We start from the raw sequence: 14,213 nt of genomic DNA, 5'->3' as shown, positions 1-14,213 counted from the left end.
CACCTCTGAGGTTCGAGGTCAGGGTTTCGTAAAACAGAGCTTTGTTTCTGAGAAGGTCATTGAAAAATTATGTCGAATTCGAAGTCGAAACTGAAAACAAAGTTAATGAGCCGCTCGGCTCCGTCCTCAGCACATTTACGGTACTACATTAAATACTACGTACAAGTAATGCCTTGAAGTTGACGTGCGAGGAGGGTTTTTCTGGTGTAACCTGAAGTGCAGGCGTTTTCTTCGGGCGCGCGAATTTTTTTCTTTCGCTTAGGGTCACTATTTTTACTCTCCCTAATCTTCCTCCGTCATAACGAAGATGGCGGTTACAACAGTACGAACATAAACAAGCAGCTTTCGCCGGCCCAAAATACGCCTGCACTAGCACTGCAGGCTATATCTGGTGCACCTGGATTTCCTTGAGGGATGAAATGCCCCGGGGGTGGTACTTTAGGAATGTTTGGATGGTGATGTGCTGCTGGGACCCTGGAACCCTGAAAAAATCTTGAAAAAAGTTAGGCCCCCCTCTAGCTATAGCGCCAATCTGAAATAGCCTTGACCACCCTTCTCCCCACCCCCCGCCCCCCTCCCTCTACATAAATAATGACCAGTCCCCCATTCCCTTCTAAACCTCAGTTGTGAAATCCAAGTACGGTAAAGATTCGATAAAATCCTGGCTGGAAATCACTCTAGCTCTACCTCTAGCTGGCTTTTGGAAGCGGATATAATTTGGTAATAATGTGGTAAGCGATTTATTAGTTTACCGCAGAAGTGCCACATCCGTTACGGTTTGAATCCAAAAAAGAGGCGAATTTGTGTAGCGTGAGTCTGCAACCGAGAAGGAACCGAGAAATTGGTAAATGGTAAGCAACATTCCGTTTGGTTCGTACCAACCGGAATGAAAGGACTACCTCAAAACGTACTCCTTGGTTTTCGGTTGAAATTTCCGAAAAGTGACCTTACCCCTGATTTACTTTCCATCCGGAATTTCCGAAATTTTCTTTCAGATGGTAAGCACCCCCGGGTGAGACAGGGAATTTTTTTGTAACATTTTCGTTATTATGTTTTGTGTTTTCAAGGCCCGGCCTGCTCGTCGAGATCTCGACCCTAGCAAACAGGTGAACAGGAACTCGGCAAGCTCTTACATAAAAGATGCATGACGATGACCTGAGCCGGCCCGTAATATATACTTATAATGTTACTTTATTTGTCGGTGATTGTTACAGTGGTTGCGTCACTATAGACGACAGTAAACAAGTCACGCATTATCGGACCGACGGATTCGCCCGTTTAGTTGGGTTTGAATGCAGCAATGTATTCTTTAAACTGGACCATGTGGACGCTTCTTTCTTTCCATTTTTTTTTAATTTCTTTCCACTTACAAACAGGCAGCGCCACATCTGTCACTCCAGGTGAGATTAAACCTAAATCATCAGGCTTTGACAATTTGAAAATATATCTTTCGAATTGTTTCCTTGTGGTATGTAGATCGTGTACATGGAACTTGCATACAAATTTGTGACAAATTGAAAGTTACTCGTTGGAAATATCTAAGTTAATCAAGCTGTAACCTTTTTAAAATTCCGATAGTTTGTTGTCGCCTATGGGACTGTGGCCTCAATTATGCACTGTGTAAAACCCAAAACAGGAATATGACCGCCACAGATAGATTAAGTATTAGATAGGTATTATTTGTGGTATACAATCAGAATTTCTGTTTTACGACTTATTTTTAGTAGCTCAAACACTTGAATACCGTCACATATGTACTGGTACCCTTAGGTAGTTCGGTCAGTTCGTACAAGAATTGACAGTACTATAAATTGCAAGTATAAAATTTTAATACTTAATTTAATATTTAGTCATTTCTCTCCCCCGTTTCACAACTTTACAGACTTCATTCTTAATACCGAGTGAATGGGATCATAAGACTCTACTAATTTCGCAAGCAATGGGGGATTTTTTTTACTAAGACCTGTTTTATAATTTGAAGCGGCGTCGTCCGGCCAACAGAGACCGTCTAGTCAACTGAGTCAGTTGTTTTAAACAAACACAAGAACAAAACATTGCCGATATCATCACTATTTTATGAATTTGTAATTACTTCTGCTCGCATTTTCCTTAGCGTTGGAGCAGTGTGGAGTGGACATCAGTGATAGAGCCAGGAGCGGTTTCGCCGAGTCCTCCTCTATTCTTCAGGGGCACCCAACGACTGTTTTCTGTAAAATATCTGTTCGGAAAAGCAAACATGGCCTAGAATTTTCTATTGGTTTAGGACGGCTAAAAATTTCTAGATGCCCATTCCATCCATGTGCAATTTTCGAAGCTTGTCTAATTATAAATTTCCTACATTTTTCTGAACTTTATTTTATTTCGGATTCAAAAATGTAACGGAGAGAGGAAAACGGAAAAATTCTCTCTTTCGTAAAATGTTAAATTTCATCTAAAATTTTCGGGAAAATAATACATGAAGCCCTTGTAATTTCGAAAAGACTACAGTTCCCCTACGATGACCGAACAGATACAAATTTTTTAGCGCCCCTTAGAATGCATTTCTAGATATCTAAAAGTACTCAGGATAGCCTAAAAAGTGTTTTCAATGTATTTATTGGAAAATCGTCGTTGGTTGTCCTTGTATTCTTTTCCAAGGCGTAGTGGACCAATATCGCAAAGTCATCTCCAAGTCATGTGTGCATAATATAGTCCACTTATATATTCATTTTAAAGCAATCAAAACACATATAGGGCATGACCTTCCATTTTAAATACTATAAAAAATGAGTCGGTTGCCTTCAATATCATTAAGCATGAGGCTGTGCCGCTCAGTTTCGAAGTTTAAACGGAATTTACTATTTAGGAATGGGGAAGTCGGTTAGACCTGCCCTCCGGCCATGGATACTTACATAGTTTATGCGGTTGTGTATGACAGGTGACCAAGCCTAGCAATTAAACTAACAGAACTCGGAGAGAAATTCATGAAGCAGACAGAATATAAACAAAACTGTAAATATCTTCCAGTTTTGGAAATTTAAAATCAAGAAGTATATCTTGAATTTTCTTGGCATGACAGCAAAGTAGTAGCAATTTCGCGTTATGTGATTAACCTTTCCAGATGCGCACATTGAGTAATTCACTTCTCGACAAATATTAAGCTAAATTCTTTAACAATCAAATTCAGTGTGTGCATGCTGAGCAAAACCCTCTAGTTTTGCCACTATTTATGTAGCATTAGGCCTCCCCGAGACGAAAAGCGTATATATTTTCCCTAAAATTAGACCGCAACTTTGATTCCTAACATTTCTCACTCTTGACAATGATGTTCGAATCATCGAACCGTCGAGTATAACGTTTTTAAGTTTAATTTTTCTTGTTTATACAGACAACCAGTTAATACGGACAATATGGAATGTCCCTTTGGTGTCCTCAGTCCGTAATAACTGGGTTCCACTGTCAGATTGACCACCGTCAAAATTAACTGAACTTGATGACCGTAATATTAGAGATCAGAGAGTAAAACTATTGTAACAAAAATCTAGTTAGAAAACTTGAGTACTGACAGTATTGTTTCCGTGGTCCACTAATGAATTTCACAGATAGCTCAACAAATCTGTTTCATGGGGAAGGCACGACTGTATTGAGAACGCCGAATGACTCTGATAGAAAAGGTTAGGAAACTGAGTGACTCAATTTTCAGGTGAGTTTGCTTCAGTAGTATAATGACCCTAAATGGAGCCTGTGTCACTCAAGTTTCCTAACCCTAATCACTAAACTTCAGAGTAATTATGTGTTCGGCGGCCGTTAGGTGTTCTCGACAATACCCCTGCCGCTATGCCTACTGGAGTCTTACATAATAGGGCCATTTATACGAGGAAAAATAAGACGCGTCTTACATAAGACGCGGACTTTCCGTATAAATAGCACATTTCGTAAAAAAATAAGACGCGGCTTAGCTAAGACGCGTCTTATTAGATAAGACATGCTCGTATAAATGGTACCGTTCGCGTCTTATTTAAGACGCGTCTTATGTAAGACGCGTCTTATTTTTCCTCGTATAAATGGCCCTACTGTTACCACTACGTCACTAAAGTAATCCAATAAGCTCTTTAATATACATGTCTACATCACGAAACAGGACTACATCTTCTTAGTACAGGCTGCGGGTCTCATCGTTCTGCGGAAATTTTCTGTTTTGCAGTGGTATCCACTTCGTCATTCGTAGCCTCTAACTCATCCGTTGATGGGTCGAGTTCTACTGAGGTAGTTGTCATGACAACTGCAACTTTAAACACAAGCACTATCCAGCCTTCAGAAATTTCGTCAACGGTAGTTTCTGTACCTTCCTCATCAGGTAAGCGATCGTTGTAAGCTGTTGAATAATCTCATTCCCTGAGTCCTCGTTACCCTTGTCCAGTGGAACGGGCGACGCGGACCTCGGGGATAATCCATTCTCCCGTGACAGGATTCTTGGTCTCGTCTCATCTGCACCAGCGAGAAAAGAAAATACTTATAGTGTCTATTTAAAAAGTCATGCGCAATGCTGGTCACTGGACCATCTGCCTCGCTCTCAGGCAGTCAAGCACCGTCATGGCGTGGAAGATAGACTGGAGACGCGCGCAGCGTGAGCGTTATTAAAAGAGACCGACGCTCGGGAAAAGTGGCTTAAGGTTATGGTTATGTCAGAGTTTGCAATTCTTGACAGGTATTTGATCACTGAATAAAATAACCGTAACCATCAAAAAAGCACATCAGACTTACTTCATGAAAGAAGATCTTAATCCTTTAAGAAAATGTCCCAATGCGTGATGAGCAAATTCGAATATATCCTGAGATTGTGAATTAATAAGTGCTTTGTCTTTCGTGATAGTTCTTTCCCCCTCTACATCATCCCCGCCTTCCGAAGGGGAACAACAGGCAGTGTTAATGACAGTAGCCGGAATGACTATCGCAGATGTAAGTAACTGACGCTATTTTTTTGAATTCCTACCTAAAGTGAGTTGAACGAATTTGTCTTTAAAGGGCAACTCTCGGGAAAATAACCCCTACTTTTTTTTGTTTGTTTTCTGTTTTACCTTTTCTATGGTTTCCTTATAGTACGTAATATCTTAATTTGATGAAATTACAGTTATATCTGCGAAACGTATTTTTGTACGATTTTCATAAAACTCGCTTTTTGCCGCCATTGTGATCATTGTGAAAACATATGGATTTCGGTCACGTGATTTTACGTCACAGGTGTGGAACACGGATTCTCAAGTGAAGATTATAAGAGAAAAACGAACTAAACTTCTCTTGATGACCACCCCTCGTCCGCGGTACAGGGAAGTGTGAGACGTTATCGATACCAGCTCGTCAGAAAAGGTTCTAACCTTCTCTTATAGACACTCTGAACAATAAATATGTACATGGTACATAGTACAAGGGAGTGCTACGTATACCGCGAAAATTTAATGGATATCAATGACACCAACATCTTGATTAGTATTGTAGAACCGTTTAGCGATACTACGTAGCTTGTCAGAAAAGACTCTACCCTTCCACAGACGCCAATAAAAAATATCAGATTTCTGATTCATTCTCACAGACTTCCACAACAAGTGAAGACGTTCACAGTGAAGGCCGGGAAAATAGTCAGACTCGCAAAAAAAAAATTTTGAATTCTTCAATGAAAACGCCCTATTTGGTTTATTTTTTTCACTTTTGCTTGTTTTAATTTTAGGAATAGTTTACTGGAAATGAATTATTCTTCCTCCTTTTTTTCAGTTCGAAGTGAAAAAAACCAGTTTTATCACCGCTTTGGAGACAGCTGTGGAGATGTACTGCTCAAACCGCAGTTGTGAAGAAACAAATCGGAAGAGGTACAATAATAATAAACAGCAAAAACAAATATCAACTCTCCGCGCCGAGTCACACTTGTAGTATCAAAGTGTAAATAGGAAATATCGCGCGTTGAGTGGCCTGTTTGCTAAGGCGTGGAAAGTTGGTGTCAGTGAATTTCAGGTTACAAATTGAGTCTTTCTAAGAGCCCGACCTCGGAAACCGATATTCTATTTTTTTTGGCAGAAACAATTTACATTTTAGGCTTCTTATCTACCTGTTGTTCTGTTATACGCGCTTATTAATTCCTCTAGCTAACTACCAGCATATGGGGTTTGTAGAGGAGGGATCAGTAGATTATTTTAAGCAAAAATTTGTTCGTAAGGTTTTCTACAAGTTAGTATCATCGAATTTGCCTTTAAAAGTGGCTATTGCAATATGGAAGCTGTTCTTTAGGTGGTAACTTTACGGCCAGTACATGGAAAAGCTAGTTCCATGTGTTACGATAGCTTCTGGAAATTTTCGCTGGTTTACGACAATTACAAGTACTTTTAATTGCGGTTTTCTAAATGTGCCCTTCGACCCTCTTCAAATTTGTTTTTCGGAGAATCGTTGACTTATTTTCAAAGCTCACGCGAGTACTAATGACACTAATATTATATGAAAAACTGATCGTTAACGGATCGTTAAGTCCCTACATTCTGGGCGATACGCAATTTGTTTTTTCTCTTTCTTGCGTTATTTCTGTAAGAGTACAATCCATGGAAAAGATGGAAAATGGTTGTTGATTTGTTGAATAAGCCGCGGAAAACTGTTCCGAATTTGTTAAGGGGAAGAGGTTGTACTGTGTATATGGACTAAGATTCCGTTGTAGCAGTGACTGTATGAGCCAGGCTATCCAGTAATTCTAGGGTTAAAAACCTTATATGACTGGAATTATTTTGTTTTGTTGCAAGATAGAGATATGATCAACAATATCATTCCACCAGCTGAATAAAATTCCCAAAACAACAAGCAATTGAAATTGTTTTATACCGTTCCTACTTCCAGGCGCGCAACGAGTGTTGAGCAAGTATACATAGTATCCGGGTATCCGCAAGAAAGCACCTTTTCCCCAGGCGAACTGCTGGTAGCCGTGTTTGTATCTACAGGCGGAGGCAAATTCCTATCAAAAGACGCTCTTTTTGCTGTTGTTGAAGAGTTTCGCGCAAACCTTAGCGCTGCGTTGGGCAGAGAGATTACAGGTTTGGGTCGACTTCATCCAGATTTCGTCCAGGCAACAGAATCCTCAGGGAGTTCAGGAAAAAGCAACATCTTGTACTACTTCTTTGCGGCATTTGGCGGCGCGTTGCTGCTTTTGGTAGTTTGTATATTTGTTACTTGCTGGTAAGTACAAGGATACTTTAATTTAATTTAATTCAATTCAATCCAATCGCAATGCCTACATATTTATGAAATTTTTCTAAAACGAAGCCAATAAATGCAGTGGGGTAGTACTAAAAAGAATTTGCGCGGGAAAGATACTTGCTAGAGTTTTTCCTAGTTCAAACTCGCCACTCCCAGCTCCCCTCCCCCCCCCCCCCCCCCCACCCCCTCAGATGGTGGGGAGCAAGTTAAATCGTACGGAGGGTAAACGAGGGGGAAAACTAGGGGAGACTCCCCTTATTTTGAACAGGCTACATATTTCCCGGGAGCCCCGAAATCGGCCCTGACGGTGAGGCAATAGTGAACTTACGCAACAGGACGGGAGAGAAAGAAAGACGGCAAAGCTTGTGGTACAAGAGTGGCAATAATTTTGTTTGAAAAAAACTTGTCTCAAACCTCATCTTCCTTTAAACCGTCCTTTTTGTAAAAGACCAAAAAACATTGATATTTAGTTAAGATCACTACAGAACATGCAAGTAATAGCCCGGTCACGTTTGTCACACAAGTGTTTTGCCGTCCTCCTGTTTCTGTCGTCCTGTTGCGTAAACTCACTACTCATACAGAAAAACAGGAGACTGTGACCAGCCTGGGGCAATTGATGTGTTTTAACCTTCTTAACATTTTACCGTGTTTTTGTTTGCTTTATAGGATTGGCCGTAAAGAAAATTCAAACGGCAATGAGGTGAGACCGCTAACCACGAGTAACTTACAACTCGTTGAAAACCAAGTGGACAAAAAACCTAACAACGCAACTAGACGCTGACTATAATGCTACAATGCCGTGATGCTTGGAACTGCCGTTTGTACATATGCTCTGTTGTGTAATTCAGACATAAAATATTCTTATACACAGTAGAACCCCGATAACTCGAACTCGGATAACTCAGATAACATTAACTTCGAATTCATTAGAGTCTTTTAAATCTAATTTATCTTAAGTAATAGTTTCATAGTTATTTTTATTTAGTTTTATTTCATTGTTTTATATTATTTTACGGTTGCTGTGATGTCTTAGCGATCTTTACCGACGCAATATATGTATATGTAGATGATGTAGATGCAACTCCCCGCTATCTCGAACTAAGTCCAATTTCCCTTGGATTTCACCCTTATTTCCAGTCATTTTTACTTGGTTAACTCGAACTCTAATAACTCCAATTCCCGCTAACTCGAACTAACTTTCCTTTCTCTTGATCAAAAAGTCGCTGAAATTTACCCCGATAACTCGAATTCTAGTTCTTGGAACTAAACTCGTATGCCATTCCATTATCCCTTCATGTTGTAAAAAGGTAAAAACACTAAACTAACACTGCTCAACAAAAAAAAAACAATTTGATTTTACTTGGTGAAACGAACAGATCACGTTTTATCATTAAAAACGCCTAATCATGTTGCCGCTTCTGATGAAATAAGTTAAATTTCCATTGCACCATACGCGGAAGTGCTGAAAAATCAGTAACTATCAATTTTTAACATGGCAAATTGAATTTTGCAATCTACCCTGATAACTCGAACTGTTTTTCGTTTCCCCTCAGAGTTCGAGTACCGGGGTTCTACTGTAACTAATTCAGCTGTTAAAAAGGTTCAGGTCAGCTTAAAGAAAATAAGCATATATTTATATCGAAAGGCGTTTTCGAAGTAGATCGTAATTGCACCACTGCCAGGGTTATATATACATATCAGCTAATTCCCTATTTTTGCTAGTCTTGTTCCAAAAGAAACTTCCTAGCTATCACGAATCATTGTAATTTGTATCATTTTGATGGCCTGGTACTTCAGGATCAGAACGCGTGACTTGCTAATACCACCAAGAAAAACATCGAGCTATTACAAACAGTGCAAAATTTTGCAGCCCGGATAGTTTTTGGAACGAGGAAATTTGATCATGTTACACCTATTCTTAAGCAGTTATGGCTGCCAATCATTAAACAACTTGCAGTTAGGGATGCTACCATGGTATTTAAATGTTTAAATGGACTTGCACCTTCATATCTTTGTCAGAAGTTTAAAAACCATATCGGAAGTGCACAACTGCAACACTAGGAATAGGGACCGCCTACGTATACCACTCTGTAGGACGGCAGCAGGTCAGCGCACGTTTACCTTTTGAGAGGCCAAAACCTGTGGAATAGTCTCCCAGACGAATTTCAGTCTATCACTTATTTAGATGTATTTAAAGTAAAAATAAAACAGCATTTTTGAAGGGTATTTTTGGAAAACTAAGTTTTAAATATTTGACATAGCAAATTAAGCTGAAAAGCCTTTTTGAGGAGATTAATAAAGTAGTTATTATTATTATTATTATTATTATTATTATTATTATTGTTATTATTATTATTATTATTTATTATTATTATGACTTGCTCATGGACCATTACATTAGCGTTGGGTCTGTCCTATAGGGAGTAGCAGAAAATGACTGAACAACAGTAGTAATCTCGTACTAAGAGCCATTATGGCTCTCGCTAGTACCCAGGTCTCTTTTCGGCGAAGCCGAATGCGAGATGAGATCTGGTCAAATCCTATTTTTGCATCGCCTGTCATAGGAATGTAACAGGCGATGAAAGAGCGCACGCTTGAAATAAATCCTCAAAATGGTGGCGGTATTAAACGACGAATATAATAGAGCGGTATGTTTTCTCTGACAAAACGTTGTTATCCGCACAGCTTAAGTTTGAACCAACTAATTTGTTGTTGTTGTTTTTTGTAACATCAAATTAAACACGGCTGCTAGTTTAATTTTATTGCAATAGCGAGCGCTCAAAGCATAAAACAGTACAAGTCAACTTTTACGGGACAAAATTTTTACCATACCCTTTTGAAAAGTCTTTATCCTTATACCAAGAGAAATTTTTGAAAAGTTGTCAAGGTAAGATAAAGAGAGTTTGACAAGCTATATTGATACGAAAAGCTACTTATAATTATTTCGCGAAAATACTGTTTTGAACAGAACTGAAGACTTTGCAAAGAATGAATTGTACACGTCATAGCGCGTAAAGCGCACGCAGATTACAACACTCACGTCTCTTCTCCACAATCTAGCCAATCATAAAAAGTGAACTTTCTTACTTGACCAGATCTCTCTGATTTGCATTTTCAAGCCGTTTGTCAATTTTTTTGTGAATATTTAATTATCTTAGCGCAACGCGACAAAAATAGATCAGGTGACTAATTATTTAAAAAGCTAGAAGTTCGTTACGCAACTTACATTTCAAAAGTGTCACCACAGATCGCACATCGAAGCTTACTAGCTGCATATGGAACACAAATTGTAAGTATAATATTTGCCCGTCGCTTCAACCGAAATCGACATAAGTAATAACCTTCTTTGTCATATTAATTTGATTTTTCAGTTGACTATACTACTACAAGTGCAAATAAATTCCATGTACGGTCATGTACGCGAAAATCAGTTAGTGGTGAAATCTTCAAAATAAAGTAGCCCTTCAATCACAGGAGCGAATCACTCTCCTTCGGCTTTGTCGATAAGAGATCTGGGTATGAGCTCGAGATCTCAACAGCAGGGACCAGCTCTAGCTGTCCGTTTTCGGATGGTGTACGTCTTAAGGAGGAGGACTCCTGAGGGGAATTAAGTCTGATGTACAGTCGACTCTCTCTTAACGGACACCTCTGTAAAACGGACACCTAGTGTTGGTCCCTTCCTTTCTTTCCTCCCTCTATTTGACTCTCTATAAGACGGACATCTCTCTAAGACGGACAGTTAGTGCCGGTCCCGAAGGTGTCCGTCTTAGAGAGAGTTGACTATATTGACCAATATAGTTTGAAAGGTACCACTTTTTACTACTCATTGGTGAAAATTTTTAGTGATAGCTAATGGCAAGTCTTCAGCAATGGGGTACGGATTTAAAACACGAGAATCCATTTCCACGGCCATAAGTTGATTGACGCGTTTTGTTGTTCGGCTCAGCTCAAAGTTGTTGTTGTTAAATGGTTTTATTTTTCCTTATTTTTGGACCAAATTTGCTATGATTTGTATTCAACAACTAAAATTTCAAGCAAGCGTGTTGTTTAAACGTAAAGGTATATATTAAAAGGATAGATGCAATAGAATTCATACGACTGTAAATAAACGACTTAAAAATCAAAAATACCATTGTGCTCTTCTATGTGGAGTAGACTTAGATCTAACACAAGCAACATGAAATAAACGATTGTAACTAAAGACCGTTTTGTGAAAACATGAGCGAAATGTTTTTCAAAAACACGAAGATTGTGCGAAGAGCAGTGAACAGGTGAAGTTTCCGTGATAATATTTTGACCTACAAGACATCCCGAACCCTAGCTTTTCAAGGTAGAACTATACTCTACTACGACCAAACGTTATACAGTGGAACCTCGATATAACGAAGGTATAACGAAGATTTTCCTCACTCCAGTAAAAGTAAAAAACCGTAAAATTCCGAAAATAAGCCCTGGGGCTTATATTTTTCAAAGGCCCTTTTTGAGGGGCTTATGTTTGGAGGGGCTTATTTACGAAGGGAAATTTGCGTTTCTAAATTGATTGGGCTAGCCTTATAGTTGGAAGTAAATTTACCGTTTTTGCTTTGTTTTACTTTGTAATTGAGGGTAATTTTCCAAGTACAAGCCCCCGGGGGGCTTATATTTGGAGGGGCGATTTAACGGAGGGTTTTTTGCGTTACCCGTTTGGGGGGCTTATATTTGGAGGGGCTTATTTTCGGAATTTTACGGTATATGAAAAAAATCGATATAACGAGACCTCGTTATAGCGAACGTTTTTTGCCACTTGGGCCTTCGTTTTATCGAGGTTTCACAGTATTTGCCTCGGTTAATAAACGGTTTATGTCCGTCCGCGGTTTATGGTAGGCCTAGGTTCCTGGTTGGTCACTCTCGACTGAAAGCTTTTCCTCTTCTCCAACCGCTAAATGCTTGTTCATGAATTCGATCATTCTTCCCACAGACAACTCGGCTATCGTCTTGTTATAATTTCTACTTTGTGGATTTGTGAAAGCGTGGCCTGCATCGTACTCGTAAAATTCATAATCCACCCCTCCTGCTTTTAATTTCTGCTCAAGTTTCATGTACTCTACGGGATTAGCTGTGTTAGACGAGTCGTTTTTACCAAAGTGGCACTGAACAGGAATCTTGATTGTAGACACGTTAGCTAACGATATATCGGGGATGCCATAAAACGGGGCGGCAGCCGAGATTTCTGGAACAAGGGCAGCCGCTGCCAAAGACAGGGCACCTCCCATGCAGAAACCTGTGACGCCAACTTTCTTGCAGCCTGATTTGAGAAGAAACTGCGCTGCTGCCTTGATATCTTGGATTGCTCCTGCGAAAAAACAAAAATGAACCACGTGTATACAGTTCGCAATACAAACTGAGGAAAGGGGTCGTAACCTACGAATACAACCGTCTCTTGTCACTTCTCGGCCGCTAGGGCAATTCGCGGGAAAAAATGGTCGTCTCTCTCGTGAAACGTCCGTAGCGCTGAGGAGCACGAAAAGAAAGCTGTATACGCAGGCTAAAGCTATGCTGTACGCTACAACCTTTGCTAACCTGCGATCAAGAGGCCTCTTGTCATCGTCAAAGTTGCAGGCAAAATCAACTTGCACATTAAATCGCTGTTTCATAGAATGCAAGACAGCCGCTTTTTCCTCAACAGCAATTTTTTACTAAAGGCAACCGATGAGATTTTCGCGCAAAGTCTTACACTTCGTTTTCACCCTCGCTCCAGGACTTTGTTTGACCGCTCCCGAGTTCTTGACCTTCGCCAAAATACGAGCTGTTTTGATCCCATATTTGTGATTTAACAGGGAAATCTAGAAATTTATATTGACACGCCTTATTCTACCATATGCCCGGGGTTTATGACGTAACACACGTAGGAGCATCTCGCGTGACTTGTCAGTTTCGACATAACGACTCAAAAATCAAAGCAGTAGAGCAACATGAAGTAAACGAGTAATAAAAAGTTGAATGAGTTGGAAAGGTTTAGTTTCTAATGAAACTGAACTGTTCAGCCGTTGGTGGGGAAATGAATTAAAACAAAGATTTTGTTTCATTGAGTTGTTACCATAAACCGACAAAACAACAATGCAAGCTATCGAAAGCTAATTACATGTACAAGTGAGCAACACACACGGGGAAGAGACACGCGTGACAATTTCCACGCGCGTTCGAGAGACTGCTCGTAGTGTAGTTATGTAATAGCATTCAAGAAACGACCTAACAGCGAACAAAACTGCCAACCCTGTTGAATCTCTTGCTGGTTGACAAAGTATGCAGCCTACTCAGATAAGAAATTAGACAAACTGGAGACAAAGAGTAGTGGTAGCAGATAGAACACTGGCAAACGCTAGAAGAATCATGCTGCTTTAATCAAGATTTAAAAAACATTCAAAATATCTATTATACTGACTAGGAGCCCGTAACCCTCGAAGGCTCCTGACTAAACTAAAAACTCCTAAAGTATCATTAAGAACAAATTCTATATCGCTGGTTGTCCAGGATAACTTTGAATGTTTTTTACACCATACACAGAAACTTTAAGTTGCTGTTAGTAGAAACTCACCTGGATAATCCAGGCCACGAGTGATATGCAAAGCTTCTGTAAAGTTTCTGGCAACCCTTCCTCTGTACAAATCAGGAACCATGGTTACAAAATTGCCCAGTTCGCCTATATGCCTCGCTTGTTCCTTGATTTGTTCATTCATACCCCACCATTCCTGAACAACAACAAGGCATTTGCTTGGAGCCCTCATGCCTCCGTTAAGTGATCCGGGGCAGTCGCCAAGCGGATTCAGTGAACTGAAGTTCACTGCTTCTTTTTGTACATAAACCGAGTCAAAATTCACGTGCAGGTTAAGTATAACGGAGAGGAATCCCGGCAGCTCTTCAAAAAGCAACATTTTGCTAGTCTGAACTAATGCGACCTAACTTGCATGCGAAGTGTATTTCTAGAATGCACTGTGACTCAGCACTAAATTAGAATGCATTGTCAC

The 14,213-nt window shown here is 39.8% G+C and overlaps 2 protein-coding genes across 2 annotated transcripts; one reads left to right on the top strand and one right to left on the bottom strand.

Annotated features, from left to right (window-relative positions):
• The first annotated feature begins 1,263 nt into the window (after positions 1 to 1,263).
• On the top strand, positions 1,264 to 9,289 carry LOC140938391 (uncharacterized). Its single transcript, XM_073387877.1, has 7 exons — positions 1,264 to 1,400; positions 4,184 to 4,336; positions 4,853 to 4,938; positions 5,221 to 5,310; positions 5,749 to 5,843; positions 6,853 to 7,188; positions 7,876 to 9,289. The coding sequence occupies exons 1-7, from the start codon at positions 1,301 to 1,303 to the stop codon at positions 7,988 to 7,990; spliced, it is 975 nt and encodes a 324-aa protein (XP_073243978.1). The 5' UTR covers positions 1,264 to 1,300; the 3' UTR covers positions 7,991 to 9,289.
• Positions 9,290 to 11,162: 1,873 nt separating this feature from the next.
• Positions 11,163 to 14,213, bottom strand: LOC140938663 (protein usf-like). Its single transcript, XM_073388159.1, has 2 exons — positions 13,784 to 14,213; positions 11,163 to 12,541 (listed from the first exon to the last, which is right to left on the bottom strand). The coding sequence occupies exons 1-2, from the start codon at positions 14,118 to 14,120 to the stop codon at positions 12,075 to 12,077; spliced, it is 804 nt and encodes a 267-aa protein (XP_073244260.1). The 5' UTR covers positions 14,121 to 14,213; the 3' UTR covers positions 11,163 to 12,074.

Source organism: Porites lutea, chromosome 5, assembly GCF_958299795.1.
Source record: "Porites lutea chromosome 5, jaPorLute2.1, whole genome shotgun sequence".
NCBI classification, from domain to species: domain Eukaryota; kingdom Metazoa; phylum Cnidaria; class Anthozoa; order Scleractinia; family Poritidae; genus Porites; species Porites lutea.
Note: the sequence above shows the minus strand (reverse complement) of the source record. Positions and strands in the feature narration are given on the sequence as shown.

Coding starts and splice junctions, on each gene's coding strand:
- LOC140938391 (XM_073387877.1), top strand. CDS start 1,301: ATGTATTCTTTAAACTGGACCATGTGGACGCTTCTTTCTTTCCATTTT. Junction 4,939..5,220: donor CCGGAATGACTATCGCAGAT/GTAAGTAACTGA, acceptor TTTACGTCACAG/GTGTGGAACACGGATTCTCA. Junction 5,844..6,852: donor GAAGAAACAAATCGGAAGAG/GTACAATAATAA, acceptor TCCTACTTCCAG/GCGCGCAACGAGTGTTGAGC.
- LOC140938663 (XM_073388159.1), bottom strand. CDS start 14,120: ATGTTGCTTTTTGAAGAGCTGCCGGGATTCCTCTCCGTTATACTTAAC. Junction 12,542..13,783: donor TCGTGGCCTGGATTATCCAG/GTGAGTTTCTAC, acceptor GTTTTTTCGCAG/GAGCAATCCAAGATATCAAG.